Source organism: Diplotaxodon limnothrissa, linkage group LG19 (assembly GCF_057381915.1).
Source record: "Diplotaxodon limnothrissa isolate DT_005_m linkage group LG19, D_limnothrissa_male_GT1.1, whole genome shotgun sequence".
NCBI classification, from domain to species: domain Eukaryota; kingdom Metazoa; phylum Chordata; class Actinopteri; order Cichliformes; family Cichlidae; genus Diplotaxodon; species Diplotaxodon limnothrissa.
In genome coordinates, this window is record NC_140614.1 from 11,383,292 (window position 1) to 11,405,496 (window position 22,205).

Here is a 22,205-nt window from a genome sequence, read left to right on the forward strand (position 1 = left end):
GAACGGTGAATAAATGTGTTTGTGTGACAGGCTGCTGATGACAAAGAGGCCAAAGATGCAGCTCTAAGCTAAGCTGTGACAACACAACACTGGAATGATTCATAGCTCAAAAACACTCCTCTGAAAACGTTCAGATACAAGTGAACAACATCTGGAAATGAGTGAAAAACAGCCAATGTCCAAAAACACCATTGAAAGACTTCAAAAATTGCATTTTTGTTTACAGCACAGTCGCCCCCTGCTGGACATGAGAGAAAAATACAGGTTTAAGGTACTATGGCACTGGCTTCACTTTTGTAATCCGTGTAAGAAATGTTGCACGTCTCCAAATTTAACTTCTAATCAACCAGCAAAGGAACTCAAAGTGTTATTAGCTGTGATTTGTCTCATTTAACCAGGTGTAGATTTGCTAACTAGGACCAGTGCAGCCAGGGCCGGCCCGTGGCATAGGCCGTATAGGCAAATGCTAAGGGCGCCGTCCATCAGGGGGCGCCACGCCAGTGCCACAAATGTTGAAAAAAAAAAAAAAAAGTTGGTACTATTATTTCTAAATACAAAAAATAATCCCACGTTAATTAAAATGCAAAGTAAAGCTTATTTAATAGAAATATTATTTGTTACAACATTACACTACACTGCTGATGTAGGGGGGCGCCACCTAAAATCTTGCCTAGGGCGCCAGATTGGTTAGGGCCGTTTCTGAGTGCAGCTCCAGTTAAAGCTCACAGATAACCAAATGAGCCCCCACGATGCGTCAGTGACGACTCCTGAGAGAATCACTCAGCTGTAAGAGAGAAACCAGTGCTTTCGTTATCAGGTACCAGATGTTTTGACGTTCCTCATGAAAAGGCCGCACAGGAGAGACCTCTCTGAGGCCCTGAGGTATCTATCTATCTCAGCTCATCCATAATAACTGAAAAACATAAAACGAGTCATCTGGAATGAGCCCGGGGCTGATGGGCTCTCTCAGTCAACACGCTAACGTTTTACAAGCTGCCATTTCTGTGACGAGAGGTGGATGCTCATAAATCAGCTGATGCTGTGAGTCCTGACCGCAGAGACCGCTGCCGTTCCCTGCGTAGACGCTCCTCACATCCATGAAACTACCAACAAAGCTAGGCATGCAGTAATGATCCTATCCTGCCCCCTGGTGGTCGTATGTATGTATGCATGTAAGCGGACAGCCCGCAGTGGCTGCAGCTGCGTTTTTCTACAGTGCATGTGTCTGCTTGTTAGAAGCAAAGCAGTGGAAAAAGAAAAAGGAGCCGTCAATTCTACATGTGCTCCAGTCATGTATTTCTCTGCAATTACAGACTCTGTGTAAACATCTTGGTATCAAAGTAAAGCGAACGCTTGTGAGATTTCTTTAGAGGTGTAAATATTACAGCAGAAGTTACTGTGTCAAAGTTACCGAGGCTGGAGCAAAAAGAAGTAAGAATATTTTTTATCACCTAATTTGTTTGTATTATATTGGTTATAAACTCTTTGAAAATATGCACAGTGGACAATAAACTCCAGGAAACCACATATGAGCATCATCTGTGCAAACACAGAAATTACACAGTGGGTTTAATGAGGACACAGGCCGGCGTTTGGCACATTGTGACACATCTGTGAGTAGAAATTTCTGTTGAACAGCAGAAATGATTGAACTTTATTTACAGGCCTAAAAAATGTTTGTTGTTTGAATATTTTTTGAAGAATTACCAACACTCTCAGTATGATGGGATGGTTGACGTTGTGCCCCAGAGTTGATTAAATAGGCTGAACTTCGGCTTCTATTGGCTGATTTGCATGGCTGACAGTAGAATCACAGTAACGTCACTACATTTACATCAGTCCCACAAGTCAAAAGTTGCAAGGTGAGAAAAACGTGCTGTAAAATTTACAACAATTTACGACTCTCTAACTGGGCTGGAAATGGCGATTTGATGTGAACGGCTCTGTGTTGGTGTCCAAGGTGGAGGCTTCACAGAAGGGTCGTAGCAGTTTTGTGGAATCGCTTCATGTTGTAGTTTATCGAACGTGAAACGTCTGCGGTTCGGAGCGTAATGAAAGCGTCGTCTGATTTGTGACGTTCGCTCCAGTAAATCTGAGCTTCGGTTGTTTTTTGTTTCCATACAGTTGGTGAAATGATGCTCTTTTAATTGTTTGTTATTTTACCTGTTTGATGGTCGTAGAAATATTTTTATGAGCTTTTATTTGAGATTCAGGGTTTTTGTGGCTCCCACACGACTGTATTTACATAACAGGTCACACAGACGCAGTCACCTTTGTCTGGATCGAACAAACAAAGCCTGGATGTACTTATGTGACCGTGTAAGGATTGAGAAGCTATGGGTAAAACTTTAACAGTAATAATTCAACAGTGTTACTAGTGCACATTTGCCTGTACTGTAGTAATGTGTTCACAGTTCATGCTGATGCAGCAGCTTCCAGCAGAGCGCTGCCATTGTTCAAGCGTGGACTGATCTTGTTGTTATAGAGGTTTCTGGAGCAGTGACTGACACAGTTTGGAGTTTCAGTTTTAGGTCAGCCAGCGTTTGATAAAGTGCTTTATGTCTGAGGTACAGCTGTTCAAACACACAGTCTAACACTTTGTGATACTTTTTAAAGGTTTTACACATTTTTCTGGTCAGTACGGCAGCTTTGTCCTCAGTGTTTTTTATCTCTATGGAAACTTTGCAGAGGAACTACAAACGCCAGCACAGAGTTTGATTGAAACTAATTTAGTGTATTAGAGACACAGTTTCCTGCTCCAGTGATCATAATTTCTCCATTAATGACAGTTTCATGTGTCATTTCCTGTCCTGAGGCCTTTACGTGGCACAAACAATGACATGTGAGGTACAACATGAACTCACACATCAGTGCTCAATAAAATGTTTTATGTGTGCTTCCAAAAGTCTGACCTGCGCAGAGGTCCCTGTCCTCCACAGCAGGCTGCAGGAGCATGAAACAGCTGGATTATTGAGCACACTATCTGTGCTCGTGTCTGTAGCCTGTGAAACCTCTGCTTATCAGCACATCTGAGAAAGTCATTGTTGGAAACCGCACACGGTGTCACAATCTGCTACTACACTTCTCCTTTCACTGTTAATCTGATCTACATCTAGTTTTCCCATCTTCCTGTTTCTCCAAAGCCCAGTTTAGCTGTGGTGTTCCCCAGAGCCCCGTGCTCGGCCCACTGCTCTGCTCGGGTTACCCACTTCCTCTCAGACATGATACTCAGAACTGTACGATGATATCTATCCACAGAGAAACCACGCACACAATATCTTAAAAATACATTTTAGTCTGCAAACTTTTGGCACATCCAGTTAAATTAATAATTAATATTGATTAAAACCCTGATATTTTCATACAGTTTTATTCAGATAATGCAAAAACAAAACAAAACACAGGTCTACAAAATGCCAAATATTAAAAACAGCAGGGCAGGTGTACAGCATGCTTCAAGAAAAGAAGATGAGGTTCAAGTGACAGTTATGGGAAGATCCAGAAAATGAAGAAGTTTAGCTTCTTATCTTTAAAAACAGCAGATTTAATCATCATACACAAAAAAGAAGCTCCTGCTGGTGACACGAGAACAGGAATAAACGCCTCGACTGTAATACCAAATTATTCCAACAGGGCGCTTCATTCTCAGATTGCAGGATTATGTGTTTACATGTTCATGTCACAGAAAACCGACCTCGATGTCCCAAACATCCAAACCTGCCCGTTAAAAAAAGTACATTATGTTTAGTTCAGTTAGAGATGCGGTTTATAGCATCAAACTTCATTAGCAAAGAGTACAGTTGCAACCTGCACGACACAGTTACTTCTAAATCACAAGAACAATACGTGAAGTCAAAGCGTGAGATTCTGCTGCTGTGTTTTTAGTTTGATGGATAATAAGCTGCTGTGGTCACCTGTGTTTCTGAGGACAGCTGTTGGACTTGATGTCCAGTTTTGTGTCATATAAACTGGATGCAGTAGATGAGAACATCTCACAGTCTCTATGATTAAAGCACAGTTTCATAGCAAAGCTTGAGAGCGATGAGCGCCGGACTGATTTCCCTTTATAGCTGAAGTGTTAAGCGCTGAATGACGACATGTTGTTGGAGCCTTCCGACAACTTCAGCCCTGACACGCAGATCTCGGACGTGCCACGTGACGAGCGAGCGGTGTAGATGTACCTTTTGCTGAAGCACCAGAGGTCCAGCATGATCTGGCGGAAGTGGTTCCTGAACTTGACCCCGACGAAGGCGTAGAGGAAGGGATTGAGACAGCAGTGCAGGTAAGCGACGGTCCTGCAGATGTTGAGAAATTTGAGTTTAAGGTTCTCGGCGTCGCAGCTCCTCTGCTTGAACAGAGACAGCATGTGGATCAGCAGGGTCACGTTGTACGGAAGATGGCAGACGATGAAGACAGCAACGACCGCCAACACCACCCGGACGGCCTTGTGCCGCTGGTTGCTCTGCGCCCTCAGCAGCGTGTAGATGATGCAGGAGTAGCAGAACGCCATCATGCACAGTGGCAGCAGGAAGCCAACAGCCATCTGGAGGCTGGGTACCAGCAGCTTCACGAGCGCCGCAGTTTCAGTCTGGTTGAAAGACATCTGACACATCACGGTGACGCGGTCAGACCCCGGGGAGTTATCTTCAGAGGGTTCAGTGTAGATGAGCGTGGGGAGAGTTAACGCCACTGCAAACACCCAAACCGCCAAGCAGATCAGGCGGCTGTAGACGAGGGCACGGGAGCGCGTCCCAAAGGAGCGCGTCGCCCGAACAATCGCGATGTACCGATCGCAGCTGATACAGGCGAGCAGCAGCATGCCGCTGTAGAGGTTAATGCTGTAGGACGACCGGAGCACCTTACAGGCCACCCTGCCCATCGACCAATCGTGCTGCTCGTTGTATATGACGAACGGAAGTGTAGCCACGAAGATCAGGTCGGCCACGGCCATGTTGAAGAGGTAGACGTCCGTCATGGTCTTGGTTCTCTTGTAGAAGCTGTAAGTCACCATCACCAGGACGTTGCCAATCAGGCCGAATCCGCAGATGATGGAGTGGATCAAAGTCTGGGTGATGACCTCACTGGCGTCAGGATCCATGATGCAGAAGCCGTCGTCATCGATATATGTCTCAGTACCGTTGTCATAGTCACCGAATGTCGCGTTTGCAGGACTCTCCGTCATGTTTGCGACCTGGAGAAGAAAAGAAACATGATGAGTGAAGCACTGACTGGAGACATTTGCAGAAGGACCTGAAACACGCTGTCAGTGAAGCTTTAATCATGTGATGTTGTTCAGGTTGAGCAATGAGAAAAGAGACTTCAGAGAGGATCTCCGGCCTCCATTGTTCCCAGTAGATCTGACGTGTTATTTAATGCTCCACCGCTCACAGAAACCAGACGTTGTACATTGTAAAAAACGCTTGTTTATAAAGAATTAAAACACATAAATTGTGAATGTTTCCTGAAAGCTGTCCAGCTGCTGCGCTGCCTGGGTTCGCCGTCCTGGAGCCGACCTTTCTCGTGTCTTTGGGTCAGTCATGTTGACATCAAGGATCCCTCCAGCGTGAAGTGTCTGACGTGCTACATGAGCTGAAGCCGCGGCGTCTGCTTCCACCAGTCAGTGAAGGTCTCGCAGTCACATGTGGGTGTTTTGGTCTGTGCCTCTAATAGCTTCCTGTTTCTGCCACGTATCCACGTAAAGCCGCCACAGCAGCTCCGACCTTAAACTTCAGCACAGTGTCTTTGGTGGTTTTTGTGTTCCTGTCTGCTCTGTGCCACATAACGATCTCTTCTCCAGATGAGTCTGTCTCATCCATTTAACAGCAAACTCAGCAGAACGAGTCTGAGACGCAGATGCAAAAGTTTCAGGACACTGAAGTTGTAAAAGTTTACACACCGCCTGATTTCTAAATGTATGATCGTGTGACGAATAATATTGTAATAATAATTTTTAACATTGAACCAATTTTAATTTGAATCAGATCCTTTGATTTGAAGGAAAACTTTGTAACATCAGTTGTGTTGGGTAGTTTGTGATGTGATTCTCACAAACAGCTGAATTACTGTGATTTCTGTCCTGATCTAAAGCTGCAGTTTTACTTCCAGATGTAGAAATCTGTGGTGCTAAATCTGTGGTGCCAAAAAAAAGGCCAAAATTAATCATCTGTGTGATGACACCAAAGGAAAGCCCTGTGCCATCATTAGAAAGCAGGTTTGACCTCTGACAGACCACTGCGCTGTCTGATGAAAGAAGATATGAAGAGTTCAGCACCAACAATACAAATCAATCCAGCACAGCGTGCACCCTGCACACACCGGGGGTTGAGACTCCTCACACCTTTTCTGGTGGTTTCAGAAAATAAACCATCGTTCTGTGTCAGCTGTTCCTCTGGTTATGAATGACCCACTTTCAGCCCGAGGCGACGCCTGCACAGGTACGCCGTGCTTTGTGCTTCGCTTAGAAAATGATCTGATTGTTATCAGAGGGCATCTCAGATGTAATGAGGTCAAAAAACAAACACTAAGAGCCAAACTGAAGTGAGAAAATCACAAAAAAGGGAGTGCAGAGGCTTTGTGTCTGCAGAACTGCACTTTTTTGCATTGTTCAAACACAAACGAAGATTCTCTGAATCAGATTCTGATTTCTGAAGAAGCCGGCGAGCTCTAACCTCCAGTCCGGATAACATTTCATTCACTCGTTAATTTATTTATTTGTCAATAAAACTATGCTGTCGGATGAGAAGTTAAAATCGGTCTAGATGCAGACAAACCAAATACAATGATGTCAAATCCAAACAGTCAGAATCTTCACAGACTGGCTTTTACTGCTGAGTTTAACTGTTTAGTATTTAGTATTTATTTATTTATTGTCATTGTCAGAGAACAATGAAATTGTTGGGTCAATTTTAGAGTTTTTATGCTTCATTTCAGTTTGTGGCTGTGAGGTCGTCACATCTGTGGCTGTAAAACTGTTTCAGAGCTCGTTTGAATCATTACTAACATAAAAAACAAGATCAGATTTATTATTGTTATTGTAGAGAATCAGAGGAACTAACGTGATGAACTAAACGTGTGGATAAAATGTAACAGTTTCAGATTCACTGAATCTAGATTTTATCACCTCGCTGTTAAATTTTGTGCTTTTTCCAGGAGAAATCTTTAAACTATTTTTAGTAAAAAAAATAAATTTTGAAGTTTTTTTTTTTAATAAAGCATTTTTACTTGAGATCAAACCAGGCCACACGTGGGCCGTGACCTACAGACAGTGTGTCACCTTGATGAGATTAAAGTACCTCATTTGACCTTCTTTGAAATCCTTTCCCAGAATTAAATCATCTAAGACTTCAAACGTCACTTCTTAAACACGACGACTCAGAACTGTTCACAGTTTTTCTGATCTGAGCTGATATAAAGCAGCGAGGGTGGGAGAGTGTGAGAGGCAGAGGAGGATGAAGGGAGGAAGATGGAGGGCAGCGCGTACAGACAGTCCTAACCCATATAAAAAGCAGAGGACATGCAAAGTGTGAGATTTAAATGTCTCACTTTTGATGCATTCATGAACGTGGGTCTGTGCAAGGATCCGTCTGCAGGCTTTGAAGCTGTTTCCCACATGAGCTCGTTCATTGTGTCTTTGAACAACGTGTGATTACAAAGCTGCTAAAATACAGATAATTAAACAGGAAAAGTTTCATTTTTAGTTCCTCTCCACCAACAGTAGTGTTTGAGTTAAACATGCCTGTAACAAAAATAAGCCCACATAACAACAACAACAATAATAATAATAATAATAATAATAATAATAATAATAATAATAATAATAATAATAATAATTATTATTATTATTATTAATCCCAGAAATTACATGAAATGAAAACTAAAACTTATAAAGCAACTAAATCAAAAAAATCTGTTTAAATTTAACTAAAAAAATCCAACATGATAATAATTCTGCTTGTTCAGCTGTTTATAATGAAAACAGCAGGAAACGGAGAGAGCTGACCTTCAAAGTAAAAACTTTTAAGCAGCATTAATAATTAATATTATGTGTTGTTTCTTTGTTAAATTTTAATTCATTGATCTGAGGAGACTCCTGTGGGTCCTGAGGTCAGGGCCCAGCAGTCACTGGGACGCCGGCTCACATATTTCACACCTTTTCACACTTCCCACCAAATTAAAATGCTATGTTTAACACATGAAGCTTTACATGGACATGATAATAATAATATTTAAGTGTGGGCTGAGTGTGCCGGTGCTCTGGTTTCCTCCTGCAGGCCACAGACTTGCATGTAGGGTTAATTAGTGGCTGTAAATTAGCTGCAGGTGTGACTCGTCTGTAATCTGAGGTCCAGCTCTGCTTTTACTTCACGTGTTTGTAGAATTGCTGTAACACGTTTCTGTAGCTGCGTTAACAATGAAGCCTCCGCAGCGCCGTCATTAGTCTGACTGACTGTGTCTGTCTCCTAATGTGTGGTTTGCCAATAAGACAGTTTTGGTGCATTGGTGAGGTTTGAAAGTTGAGTTTGGGGTTTAGAGATTTGAGTCACAGCAGTTGTGGAAAAACCATCAAAGCAGATAGAAACGAGGGATGGAAAGAGTTTGGGCGAGCGAGAAGGCGTCAGTTATTTCACATGAAATCAGAGCGCGATGGATCCGTACGAGAGGAGGAAGCATCAGGACAACTTAATGTTCCAGTCACTTGTCCTCGTTTGCTTTTTCCTCACACAGCATTCGTGCTTCTTATAATTATGATAGATGACACAAAAAAACAAGGTCATGGCTCCTCCCACCCGAACGCCTCAGAATCTTTTTTTTTAGGTACATTAACTCGTTTTTTTAATGAAGCATTATTATTATTGTTTTAATGAAACATTGCTACACTTTACTTTCATACTGTGGATGTTTTCTGAGTTCCAGGCCCTGAAATCCACAGCCAGTGGGTTCAGATTTAAGCATTGAAAAAAAATTCCAGCATTTTTTAACAATGTCACAAATCCATCAGATGTTCACATGAAATGTTCAAAGCTGAGAAACACATTGAAGCTCTGTTTAAAAACCAAAGTGTTGGAGCCACAAGAGTCCAGAGCTACAGACGGTTTTCGCTGACAGGCCGTGAGCATCGGTATAAATAAACTGCAGCGGTTTGATATCTGTGACACAGAGGAGCAGAAACCAACCTCAGTGTCCTGATGTTTGATCTGTTTCTGATAAATCACAGTGCATTCTGGGTAAACCTTCGAGGCTCGTATTAGCATGTGGAGCAGGTAGCAGTCAGATTAATCTGTATTTGACCCCACGATCGTCTTAATTACGTGATTACCTGATATGTATCGTTCTGTTTCTGGAATGAGGAGGCAGGACATGGATGCTGTTTTCACAGCTTTGAGGAAACACATTTAAGTTCTGAGTAAATGGACCCTGCAGCGCCGCGATAAAGACACAAACAAGAACTTGAACTTCTTTAAAAACCTGCCGTGAGGAACAAATGTGACAGGCTGATATTGCTCTCACTTTACCTCTTTCAGTTCTCACTAACCTCAGTGAGGCTGTTATTAATGAGAAAGGCAGTAAAGAAAAGACAACACCTTTCTAAAAATGCAAACTGGGAACAAACAGGGTTTCATGTTTTTGCAGAACTGGCAGTTCTCCAAATATGAAATAATATCTGTGAAAGGCATTTTATCCTTTAAAGTCTGATCATTTCTTTAAAACTTTAAAATTAATTCTGTGTTGCATCTAAACAAACGTTTCTTTAGATGCAGCACAGTGAAAACAGACACACTAAAATCACAATGCAGTGAGACAGTAAAGTGTAGAGCATGCATACCTTGCAGAGCGTTCTCCCTGAGCCGATATTTTTCTGACTCCTGACAGAGCGGCGGCTCTTTAACAGCTCCTCGCTCTGTGTGGGTAAGAAGACGGTGATGGCACCACAAAGAACAAAACCTCAAAGCAGGCGCAGTCAAAGCCACGTTCTCTCGGGCTCGATGACTGTGAAAAGCTCCTCTGATCTTCGCACTCACACGGAGCTTCCTTATCTGATGGTTTGATCAGCAAAGCCGTCACCAGCCGCGTGGGGACGTTCTCCCTACGCGATTTACCCGCCCCCACAAAGGTCACGTCTGACACGAAGGATTTCTCTTTTTTGTGGGAAACTGTAACATTTGATTTGCTGGCTTTATTTAAAAATGCTAATCTGTTGCCTTAAAACAAACAAACAACAACTTTAGAGTTATGAGATACATTAGTTAAATAAACCCGGCCTAGATTTGGAAGGAGAACCCACAATATTTGCATTGTGTGTCATCCGTGTGCTCCATACACCGCACTGTTACAGTAACACCAGTGACAGTGGTTTGTTACAGTAATAGTAAAAATAAAGTACACCTTTCCTCTATTCTGAGGTCTTTACATATCAGGGAATCATGAAATTCATCCTTTATCAAACACAGCAAGAACGATCTTCTTTGGACAGACGAGACCAGCGTGCAAATGTTTGCAGCACCAGGCCTGATGTGAGTCATAAATCCTGTGTACATCAAAGTAGTATTTACTCATCTGTGAGGTCGTCTGTTCCACAGCTACAACTGGGACCAAACTGGGACCAAACAATCAACAGAACAATGATCCCACACAGAGGAAATCTAAAAAGCATTTCTGGGATTTTTATTAGTTATTTATTAACAGCATTATCAGTGGAAAACAGGTAAATGTACAAATAAATACTGGATACCAAATCAAACATCCAGAAGAATCCAAGTTTCTTTCTTTCTGTATTTTTAATACAGTTTTACATAATATAACATGTTATACTTTATTTAATAAAATAAATTCCATTCAAAATAACAGTTAATAAGTAAATAAACTTCAAAACATTTGAGGTTTTTGCAGGAAGTTTGCCTCCATCTCTGTTGTTTTCTAACTTTGAACAGAAACTGATGATGTCAGACGTCAGCTGCAGGTTTTCTGGGAGTTTGAGAGCAAAGCTGAACTTTATTTCTCTGTATTTACGGGATAATATCTGAGACAACAATCAGAGATTGCTCCACAAAGCACCAAGTTCACCAAACTCTAACTTTTAACTCAGAGTTTCCAGTTTCACAGAAACGCATGTAGGTGACAGGACAGATTCACTGTGGCAACGGGTAAACAACGAGCAGAGCTTCAGGGAACTGAGGAAGATGAAGACGATCAATGTGGGGCATCATCATCACTCAGTCACCATCTGGCCAACTTGTAGATTATAGATAAAACTGCAGTTCTGCCAAATTTCACATCTGAGTTTTAAATCCAAAGATTCAGCTTCACAGGGATGAAGAGCAGGTGGAAAAAACTGGAGATAATAATACGAATCAAACAGATGAGGCCGAGTTTACTGACAGACCTGTGATATTAATGTCAGTCAGATATTCACAACATCACCTGTGATTATTTTCCATCCCTGTAACTGATCACAACCCAGTAAACGATTGATCACTGATCAGCGTGTGCTCCGTGTTTAGATTTAGATTTCTCTGTGTGAATGTTCACTGCAGTGCGTCTCCTGTTTCCTCTCCTGCTGCTGTTTGTGGCTCCAAAACAAACTGACAGTATTTGGTAGTGAAATGGCGCCACCTCGTGTCTATGCGATGCATTTCACTGACGTCACAGCCAGTTCAAGTTCATCCTTCCTGTCTTTGTTACAGGTGATGAGGCTGTCATCGAAGGACTCAGGATACATCTGATGGCTGCAGTCTGTTCTGTTATTTCCTAGATGCGTTAGTATTCTCCACCATTAATCCTCATTCTGTTTTGTGCATAACGTAAATCTACACCACAGAGTCAAGGTATCTAATATTGCGTCCACCCTGCACCCTGTACATGCACACAGGTGGACGACGTCTTATGCAGAAGGTGCACTCTGAAACAGACAGGCGACTGTAAGGTGGAGTCAGGTGGAAGCTGAAGAAGGAGGAGACAGCCTCTGGGTGGTGTAGAAGAGTATCAGATGACTGAAGTGCTGAGGTAAGTTATAAATGATATAGTGGCTGACCTACACACTAACACTGATGTTTATTTATCAATAACATTTTATTAATAATAAACAGGTGTGATGGTGATAAGTAATATAATTCATATCGTTATTATTTGTGTTGTAGTTTCTCACTTTGGCCACCAGAGGGCAGTGAACACTCATCACAATCCACAGTCAACAGCAAGTAAAAACATCAAAACAACCCCTGATTCTCACATTACAGCAAACAGTCTGTTTAACTCTGGAAGCTATGATGTGAAAATATAATACAGCAAAACAACCAGTTTCATCACAATTTATTCAAACAACAAGACATGTTTGAGTAAAGGTAGAAACAGCTCAGATAAATTAAGTTCAGTGAAGTCCCTACAAATCAGAGAAAACCCCAACAATCAGACATCACTCTATGACGAAAGAGGGAAGGAAAAACTGCCTTTAACAGGAAGGAGACCCAGGAAGTTCAGCCATCTGCCGCAACTAGTTGAAGCTGGGTCATCGTATCTCCTGATGTCCTGAGGAAGCACTTACACAAAGGAAAAAACATGACAATGACTCAGACTTCTACACTTTACACAGTTCATATCTGAATAATATGATGATGTTTGTTTCTGTATGTATGTGATGATGAGAAAAGTTTGAGTGTGTGAAGCTGACCAGCTGTGCAAGGAGACTGGTTTACTGAGTTTCATGTGTAAATCCCAGTTTCACTGAGTTTCATTGCCTTTTCCTTTCACGCTCAGACCAGAGCCTTATTTAACACCTTCTGAGCGTCTTCAGCGAGCTGGTTGAGGATAAAGTTCAGAACTCTGTAGGTTGTGACGAAGGAGAGGCTCATGGCTACCGGGATTCCCACTATCGGAATGAATCTGGATACTTCCTCTGCTCCAATTAATCCAGCTGCTCCTCCAAGTTGGGCGAACACCTTCAGGAAGAGCTCTTTAGTAATTTCCTTCGCAGCCACTGGTGAAATGATGACATCACGCAGCTCAGTGTATGACACAGCTGTTCTGATAGCGAGTCTCTTCAGAGATTGGACATCGAGACCAAACGCATGTACAAAATGTGTGACAGCACCAATGAGCACAGCAACATCAACAGCAACAGAAAGCCCAGGAACGGGAACAGCTGCAGCAGCTGCAGACAGAGTGGCCAAGAGGTATAAGTGTACCTTTAAAGCCTTTTTCTTCTTGCTGATGACGTCGGGGTTGACGTTGGGCATGACATACAGCAGAGTGTCTCTCTTATCTTTGGGAAGCTCTGTCTCTAAGGTCTCTTGTAAGAGAGAGAAGTCGTACTTGTGGAGCTGAAAACTCGACATTAGGAAGACTCGTGGAGACTCGATGCCCAAGTCTTTGAGTCCTGCGTCACAGAGGAAACATGTCAACACCATCAGATTCATACAAATAAAAAACGATTAAAAACGAGATTTAAATGATTTTGAAAACTCGACCTCACTCACGTTGAACGCAGTCGTCTCTGATTTTTGTGAGAGTTTTCTCTTTGCTGGAGTCGGAAACACTTTCCTCGGCTCGGATATCGTTGTCAATCTTTGAGCGAACAAAGTAGAAATTTTTCTTCATCTTCTGAATCTTCTGAGCGAGTTTCACGTCATTTTCTCTGAAGCGAGTGTCTGAGATGATGAGGAAGAAGTCATACTTGTCAAACCCAACAAGCTTCAGGTATTTCCTTGCTGGGAAGTCTTTGGTTCCGATTCCAGGAAGATCCCATAAAGTGACGTTGGGATTATCTGGATGGGGGTACGGTGTGACCTCCGACGTCGTTTCTGTGACACCAGTAGGAGCAGCTCCCTCGTCTCTGTTCTTTATCCCCCTGAAGGCATTAATAAAGGTGGATTTACCTGCACCACTTTCTCCTGTGATGGCGATATTTAACGAGACATTGGTTTGCTTTTCTAAATATTCTTTAATCCTTTTTGCTGCTCCGGCCGTGTCGTTGTTCTTCAGGGCTTCTTTAACTCCAGGAATTTGTTCTGGGCACGAATCATCTGGATCCTCCATGCTCATCCTGACAGAAAGAAAAACATAAAGACTTTTATTTTGGAATGCAGACATATACTATTGATAATCAGTAATGTTACTGACGGCACACGGACACAGCACATGTGGGCAGTAAGTGATTAAAGGTAAAACGTTAAATGTCGGTAAAAGACGTGTTTATAAGAGAAAACACTGAGGCCACCAAAGTCTCTTCCTGGGGTTTGTCAAGTATTTTTACATCCAACATTAACATTAATTTACAAATAATATCTTTCTATAAACCTGAAACTTTTCCTTTTCCTTGACTTGAAAAAATAATTTGTGCTTATTCTCATTCTTGTTCTGATAGGACAGCAAACCTGTCACTTAACTAAGTTTAAGCTAACAGCAGGTACTCACTGGATTCTTCGTACTGTTGACACACACACAGCTGGATCAGCAACAACAGCGATCGGTGCTTCAGTTTGTTCTCACCTGGTTGTTATAGAGGTGCAGAACAGGTGAGGGCAGATCCACAGAGAGCGACCAATGAAAATGCTGCAAACTGAACCAACCAGTTTGTTTTTACTCTTTTTTTAACTGCAGGGCCCTATTTCAGGAAGCCGGTTTAGTGCAAACTCTGAGTAAGTATACCCTGAGTTAACGAAAACTCTGGGTTTTCGGTTTCACAAAGCGAGTTTAGATTAATTCTGAGTGAGTTACTATGACGACACACTCCGTGAAGCTAACCTGCCCCCTAGCAGGTTAGCTTCAACTAACCCTAACTTTCTCCGCCTCTTTGTCAGAAACCTGACTGTAGGAAGTGTCAGACATGGCGTGCCCCTTCCTTGAATAGCCAGTAGATGTTGAAGCCCAAATTCTCCGCAGAGCTCTCCGCCGGGAGAGAGTGATTAGAGCGCGTTTGGACATTTTATCATTTCCTGATGATTTTCTGTGTGAACGTTACCGTTTTTCAGCACAATCTATAATTTCTTTGAATAACATCCTCAGGCCTAATATTGCTCATGTGACACATCGTGGACATTCTCTCAGTTCTGTACATATTATTTGTATTGCACTTCGGTTTTTTGCAAACGGGAGCTTTCTGTATAATATTGGTGACGCTGAGCACGTTTCCAAGGCTACCGTCTGTCGGGCAGTCAGGAATTTTACAGTTGCACTGAAACGTCTCCTGTACTCGTTTGTGGTGTTCCCCGGTCATAGACCCACAAGATTTATCAAAGAGGGATGCCACAAAATTGCAGGTATCAGGATGAAGAACACTTAATTCATTATATGGTGATACTTGAACTACTACTTAAATTTTACATTTATGTTCACGGTTCCCAGGCGTGATTGGCTGTATAGATGGCAATCACATTCCAATCATTGCTCCTTCAGTAAATGAAGGAGACTATGTGAACAGGAAGTCTTTCCACAGCATTAATGTACAGGTACATAGTTCCCTGTAGCATTTCAAACTAACAAATTATTTCATTATAGTAATGGATGCTAATTTGTGTTCTCTGCACTGTGAAGATCATATGTGATGCTGCCAACATTATCACAAATGTGGAAGCTAACTGCTCAGCCTCTGTGAGTGGTGGTGGTGGAGGACCCCCACCTGTTTTTCGGGCCTCTGCTTTTTTTCTGTTGGCTATAACGGGTCACATTTGAGCATACAGAGTAAGCAAATATGTACTTGTAATGTGCTCAGATAATTTCAATAAGTGCTTACAGAGGGGAAATTAATGTAGCCTCTAACTGCAATTGATTTACATGGGACAAACAGACCAAGCACTATGGCTCATAATACAATTACACCTTACCTGTTTGGACTATATTTTTATATTTCATTTTTACTTGCTGCCAGGAACGTTTGGGGCCTGTTGGGTTGCACCTGCGCTCAAATCACATCACAAAATCAAATGTATAACATAAAAAATAAAATAAAATATAATAAAATAACGTGTTAAATGGGTGGAAATCCCTAGATCAATGTTTAGATTAACACTCACGCATTGACTCTGTCGGCTATGTTTTGCCATGCATGCTCCCTTTCTTTTGCAGCTGAGGCTGTGTTACTTTTTTTCTGCAAAATTTGCATGTTATCGGCATATGCTGCCATCAGAATTTCGGCCTCAAGCGATGTAAAATACATTGACCGCGCCTTCTTTCCCTCCGTCTCCATGGTGACTCGCTTAATCTGTGCTCCACTAATCAGGGCTTTATGTATCCTCGTGCGCGCGTTTAACTTGGGGTTAAAGCAACTCCGCGTTGATTGAACTAATTGTTATCAGCCTTTCTGAAACCGAATATTCTGAGTTGGACAGTTCGGGGTTACTCAACCCCGAGTATCGTTTTTCACTCTGAGTTTTCCAAACCGGCTTCCTGAAATAGGGCCCAGGTGTTGTTGGAAACAGAGAGGAAGGCTGTGTGTTGATAACAGAGCTGCACCTGCAAGAGCAGCAAACATCATGGTTAATGAAGTGAACCACAGACACTGTTTGGACAATTAGAGTCTAATACTTAAAATCCACGAGCACCGCCTACAGCAGAGCTCAGCCAATAAGATCACTGTGTTTGCTGCTGTGATGGGCGATGAGTCAAAACCAAAGAATGTTCGTTTTGTTGTGTTTTAAGTTCGACTGGTTGTACCTGAGTTTGGGCGGAAGTTACACACACACACACGAAGCACAGGCTGAGGAGTGGCAGCATTCTTACACTCATCAATCACCCAAAAATGTAGACGTAGTTTTAATTCACTTGAAAGCCAGAAAACTAAAAAAAAAAAACAGTTTTATTTGTTGTTATCGATCGTCCATCTGGGCCTTAGAGTTTCTGATTGTCATACTTTTATCTCATTTAGTGCTCAGTTCTGATAAAAATATTAATTGTAGATGATTTTAACATCCAGATGTTGAAAATCAGTTACAGTAGCCTTTACATTTAGAATAATGGATTACACATGACTGTCATCACAGTAGGTGTCTTTCTGAAAGTGCTGTAACTAAGTTTAAGGATCTGCTTTTAACAAAAGTCTCAAATGAGAAGTGGTCATGGGCCGGCTGAGTTATCTGGATTTTTCCATGGTGTCCCTGTGTTCCCGCCTCTGGGCGGAGCCCTCGTCACTACACCTGTTATACTCACCTGTGGGAGATCCAGGCCAATCTGCAGGCAGTATTTAAGACTAGAAGAGGAATCAATCTGTGTCACCGTCCCCAATTGCAGCTTCTCCATACCTCCATTAACCAACATCATATTTTGATTTCTAAATTGTATAATTATGGTGTGAGATGAGTGGCATTGAAATGGTTAAGGAGTTATTTACAAAATAGGTCGCAATATGTACATTTTCTCGGTAACACCTCTGAAAGATTGAAGATTGTATGTTGCGTTCTTCAAGGTTCTGTTTTGGGACCTAAACTTTTTAATTTATATATTAATGATATCTGTGACGTATCAAAAAGGTTAAATTCTATTTTATTTGCAGATGACACAAATTTTTATTGCTCTGGAGAGAATTTGAAAGATTTGGTTGAAATTATGACTTCTGAGATGTTAAGATTAAAAATATGGTTTGATGTAAATAAATTATCCTTGAATTTGACAAAAACGAAATTCATGATATTTGGGAGTCGTGTAAAGGAGGATAAAGTTATTATGTCCATTGATGGAGAATTGATTGATAGAGTTACTGAATTTCGCTTTGTGGGTGTAATAGTAGATGAAAATTTTACGTGGAAATCACATATTGAGTATATTAGAAAGAAGATGGTTAAAAACATTTATATTTTGGGAAATGTTAGAGATTTATTAGACTATAAAACAATGCGCATTTTATATTTTTCATTGTTTTTCTCATATTTTAGTTACTGTGTGGAAGTTTGGGGGAATACATATGAGAAAACTATAAAATCTATAAACTTATTACAGAAGAAAGTGATACGAATGATTCATAATGTTAAATATAGAGAACATACAAATAAATTATTTATAAAATCGAAATTATTAAAATTAGGAGATTATGCGCTTACCTGCTGCTCCTTGGCAGGTAGCTCCATGCTCTCCTGGGTTTTAATTGCACCTTAGAACAGACATGCATCAACACTACAATGAGCGGGTGGAGGGAGGTTTGGAGTCTTCTCCCACCCCCATTCCCTGCGGCCTGCTGGAGCGGGAGGGCTAGGAGTTGTTGGCCGTCCGACTGCGGTCTGGAGTGTGGGGCCTCCCTGCTGCTACGGAGTCGGGGTGGTCTGCCTCTCCCCACCGCAGGGAAAAGGGTAACACCACCTGGGTCTGGGTGCAGTTCCCCCCTCCAGGGGCAAGGGTACCTAGACCCGGTTTGTAGAGTACGCTTGGGGAGTGTGATCGTGTGTACAGCGTCTCTTTATGTCTGTCTCCACGTTGGTTGAGTGTGGAGTGAGTGCACATGAGAGCATGAGGGGGGGAATGGATGTTTGTGTCTGTGTGTGCCTGTATGTCTGTGTCTATATGTCAGGTTGGGTATCAGACACCACCTCTCTGGGGACACCTCAGGCCCTCCAAGGTTTGGAGGCCTATCTCCACCTACCACCACTTCCCCTGCCGGTGGCGGACTCCCTCAGGTGTCGGTGCGTTGGTGGTTCTTTGTGTCTGGGGGTGGGCGTCCAGGTACACACCGGCTCACTCCTTGGCGGCCGCTTATCGGGGCCTGGAGCCTGGGGCTCGCTCGGACCACTTCGGAGGTGGGTTGCCCCCGGCCTCTCGGCCTGGGGCTCGGTCACTCAGGCACAGCTGGGGGCCGGCGGAGCTCACGGGCGCGTCACTGCAACTCCCCCTGGCTTCTGCTCCGCGGCTGCTGAGTGAACCCTCATCTGGGACTCTCCTCAGCTCTTGCTGGGACAGTGGCGCGGCTGCCCCTCTGTTGGTCTTCCTTGGTCTCTTGTGTTCTGGGGGCCTCTGGATGTCTGGAGTTTTGATCTCCTCCATACCTGCTTCATACCCTGGAGGATGGGGCTGTGCCCCCCCCCACACACTCCCTAGCAGATCATTACATGGAGAAACCTTTGGAATACAAGCACGCTGATCCACACAGGTATGCACACGGGTGTTCACTGCTCGTAGACTTAAATTACACCTTTCTTGGCTACTACTTCGAAGCACATCTGTCCTGCGTGCTGCACAACAACATTGAATATTTAGTATTTACTGCTGTTTACACTTAGCTAGATTAATGCGATGGTGTTGTGTTTAGTATGTTGCTTTGTTTTTTTGTTTTTTTTGTCTTCTATTCTTCTCTCAACAGGTGATCCAGGAGATTTTTATTTTTTCTCTCCCCCCCTTTCTCACTGTCCCTCTCCCCTTCTGTTTTTCCTTTCCTTCCTCTTTCTTTCTCCCTTTCCTATCCCTCACTGATGTCTGTCCCGTCTGTAACATCTGAAAATAAAATATAATAAATAATAAAAACAAAGATCGACCAAATGGACCAATACGGCAATGCCACGAAGATCCATTTGGCAAAGTAAATCCATTGGGTATCCTTGTTGGTCTTCAGACAACAATTCTGATGGCTAAAGAACCAAATGGGACAGGCAAAAAAAAATTAAAAATAAAATAAAATAAAATAAAATAAAATAAGGAGATTTAGTGAAACTACGGACACTATTTATTATGTTTAAGGCTAAAAATAATATTTTGCCCTTTAAATTACAAAGAGTATTTTTAATGTGTTCAGGGGGAGAAGATAGCAGAAGGAAATTTTATTTTAAGCATCAGCTAGCTAGGACAACACAAAGATTAATGAGTCCAACGGTTAGGGGTATACGACTGTGGAACTCTCTTCATTATAGTTTAAAGAATTGTATAAGTTTACTTTGTTTTAAAAAGTGTTACATGCTTAAAACGATAACTCAATATGAATGAAATTGGAGTTCATTGAAAAAGGATCCTTTATAATTTTTTGTTTTATTTGTTTTAATTTTATTTTTCTCCTTGTTACTATGTGGAGTGGTATATTCTGATTGTAAATTTGTTGTTTGGTTTGGGTTAGGACCGGAGATAAATGTTAATGTTAGTTTGTTCCCTGATTTTTGGTGCCCACTTGTAATATAAGTTGGATTGTAGATAGCGGGCAGGGTTTAATAAGAATATTTTCTTCTTCCTGCTCCTTTTACCATATGGTTGTAGTGCTTTTTGATAGAAAGTGTGGTTGGTTTGTTTGAATTGTTGTACCAAGTGTGAAATAAATAAATAAATAAATGAAAATGAAAGGACAACCCCAGGTTCAGGTACAGGTTCAGCTCTGTAACCAGGCTGACAAACAGTCAGAGCTCTGTTGAGCCAACCGTCCCTTTAAAACAGAGGTGGGGGAACTCCAGACCTCAGGTCCCGAAGGTTTTAGATGTGTCCTTGATCCAACACAGCTGATTTAAATGGCTAAATTACCTCCTCAACATGTCTTAAAGTTCTCCAGAGGCCTGGTAATGAACTAATCATTTGATTCAGGTGTGCTGACCCAGGGCGTGTTATCTAAAACCTGCAGCACACCGGGCCTTGGTACCTGGAGTTCCCCACCCCTGCTTTGACTAGTAATGATTTCATGAACTTCTTTACAAATAAAATGTAACCATTACTGAAATAAAAAAGCCAAATTTGATAACTGCTGATATTTTACTCTTTCATCTTTCTGAGTTAACTTCAATAATTACTTCCTCCAAACCATCAACGTGTCTTTTAGACCCCATTCCTACAAAACTGCTCAATGAAGTCCTGCCATTAATTAATGCTTTAATCTTAAATATGATCAACCTATGTCTAATAATCAGCTATGTACCACAGGCCTTCAAGCTGGCTGTAGTTAAACCTTTACTCAAAAAGCCATCTCTAGACCCAGCTGTCTTAGCTAATTATAGGCCAATCTCCAACCTTCCTTTCATATCAAAAATCCTTGAAAGAGTAGTTGTCAAACAGCTAACAGATCATCTGCAGGGGAATGGTTTATTTGAAGAGTTTCAGTCAGGTTTCAGAGCTCATCACAGCACAGAAACAGCTTTAGTGAAGGTTACAAATGATCTTCTTATGGCCTCTGACAGTGGACTCATCTCTGTGCTTGTCCTGCTAGACCTCAGTGCAGCATTCGATACTGTCGACCATAATATCCTATTAGAGCGATTAGAACATGCTGTAGGTATTACAGGTACTGCACTGCAGTGGTTTGTATCATATCTGTCTAATAGACTCCAGTTTGTGCATGTAAATGGAGAGTCCTCTTAACACACTGAGGTTAATTATGGAGTTCCACAGGGTTCAGTGCTAGGACCAATTCTGTTTACATTATACATGCTTCCCCTAGGCAGTATCATTAGAAAACATAGCATACATTTACACTGCTATGCAGATGACACCCAGCTCTATCTACCCATGAAGCCAGATAACACACACCAATTAGTTAAACTGCAGGAATGTCTTAAAGACATAAAGACCTGGATGGCCGCTAACTTCCTGCTTCTTAATTCAGATAAAACTGAGGTTATTGTACTCGGCCCTGAAAATCTTAGAAATATGGTATCTAAGCAGATTCTTACTCTGGATGGCATTACCTTGGCCTCCAGTAACGCTGTGAGGAACCTTGGAGTCATTTTTGACCAAGATATTTTGCTCCACTCACTTCAGACTTCAGGCCAACATAATGTGACTTTGTTATTTTGAGCAGTGGGGGTTTTTTCTCAATCTGACTTTTTAATTTAGTTCATATGCATCTATCAATATACTTCTTAGTCAGCAAGGTGCTGCTGATGTCCTGATGACAGCTTCATCAGCTGCATGATTGATCCAGTCTGTGCATCAAGTCCTCTCCTGCACGTTCTGCTGAATATTTATTATTCACCATGAATGACATGGAGCATCTGAATGTTTTAAGACAAACTCATAAAAAATATGTGAACCAATAAAATGTTATCAACAATGATGTAGATAAAAATTATAAATCATACATACCGGTATATCATTTGTGTTGCAGTTCCTCACTGTGATCACTGGAGGGCAGTGACCACTCCTCACAATCTAGTCTCTGTGCTACACACTTCTACATGTTACATTACCCCATACAGTCTGCATCAAAAAAGGTTATTATGCTGAAAGCTACAAATGATAACATAGAAACTCCACCAGCTGATTCAGCCCAAAGTGCTGAAGTTAACAAAGAATTAGAAAACAGCATCACATCAATTCTGTAGTTC

The 22,205-nt window shown here is 41.9% G+C and overlaps 2 protein-coding genes across 2 annotated transcripts; both read right to left on the minus strand.

The window, feature by feature from the left end:
• Positions 1-4,078: 4,078 nt before the first annotated feature.
• On the minus strand, positions 4,079-5,182 carry ccr6b (chemokine (C-C motif) receptor 6b). Its single transcript, XM_085342890.1, has one exon. It carries the CDS (start codon positions 5,180-5,182, stop codon positions 4,079-4,081), a length of 1,104 nt encoding a protein of 367 aa, XP_085199016.1.
• Positions 5,183-12,746: 7,564 nt separating this feature from the next.
• Positions 12,747-14,034, minus strand: LOC146611809 (interferon-inducible GTPase 5-like). The gene is made up of 2 exons (XM_085342955.1): positions 13,470-14,034; positions 12,747-13,369 (listed from the first exon to the last, which is right to left on the minus strand). The coding sequence occupies exons 1-2, from the start codon at positions 14,032-14,034 to the stop codon at positions 12,747-12,749; spliced, it is 1,188 nt and encodes a 395-aa protein (XP_085199081.1).
• Between the last annotated feature and the right edge of the window lie 8,171 nt (positions 14,035-22,205).

What these genes read in the sequence shown, in the direction of transcription:
- LOC146611809 (XM_085342955.1), bottom strand. Translation starts at nt 14,034, where the DNA reads ATGAGCATGGAGGATCCAGATGATTCGTGCCCAGAACAAATTCCTGGA. An exon ending in CAGAGACGACTGCGTTCAAC is followed by an intron (nt 13,370 to 13,469) that starts GTGAGTGAGGTC and finishes TCTGTGACGCAG; the next exon opens with GACTCAAAGACTTGGGCATC.
- ccr6b (XM_085342890.1), bottom strand. Translation starts at nt 5,182, where the DNA reads ATGACGGAGAGTCCTGCAAACGCGACATTCGGTGACTATGACAACGGT.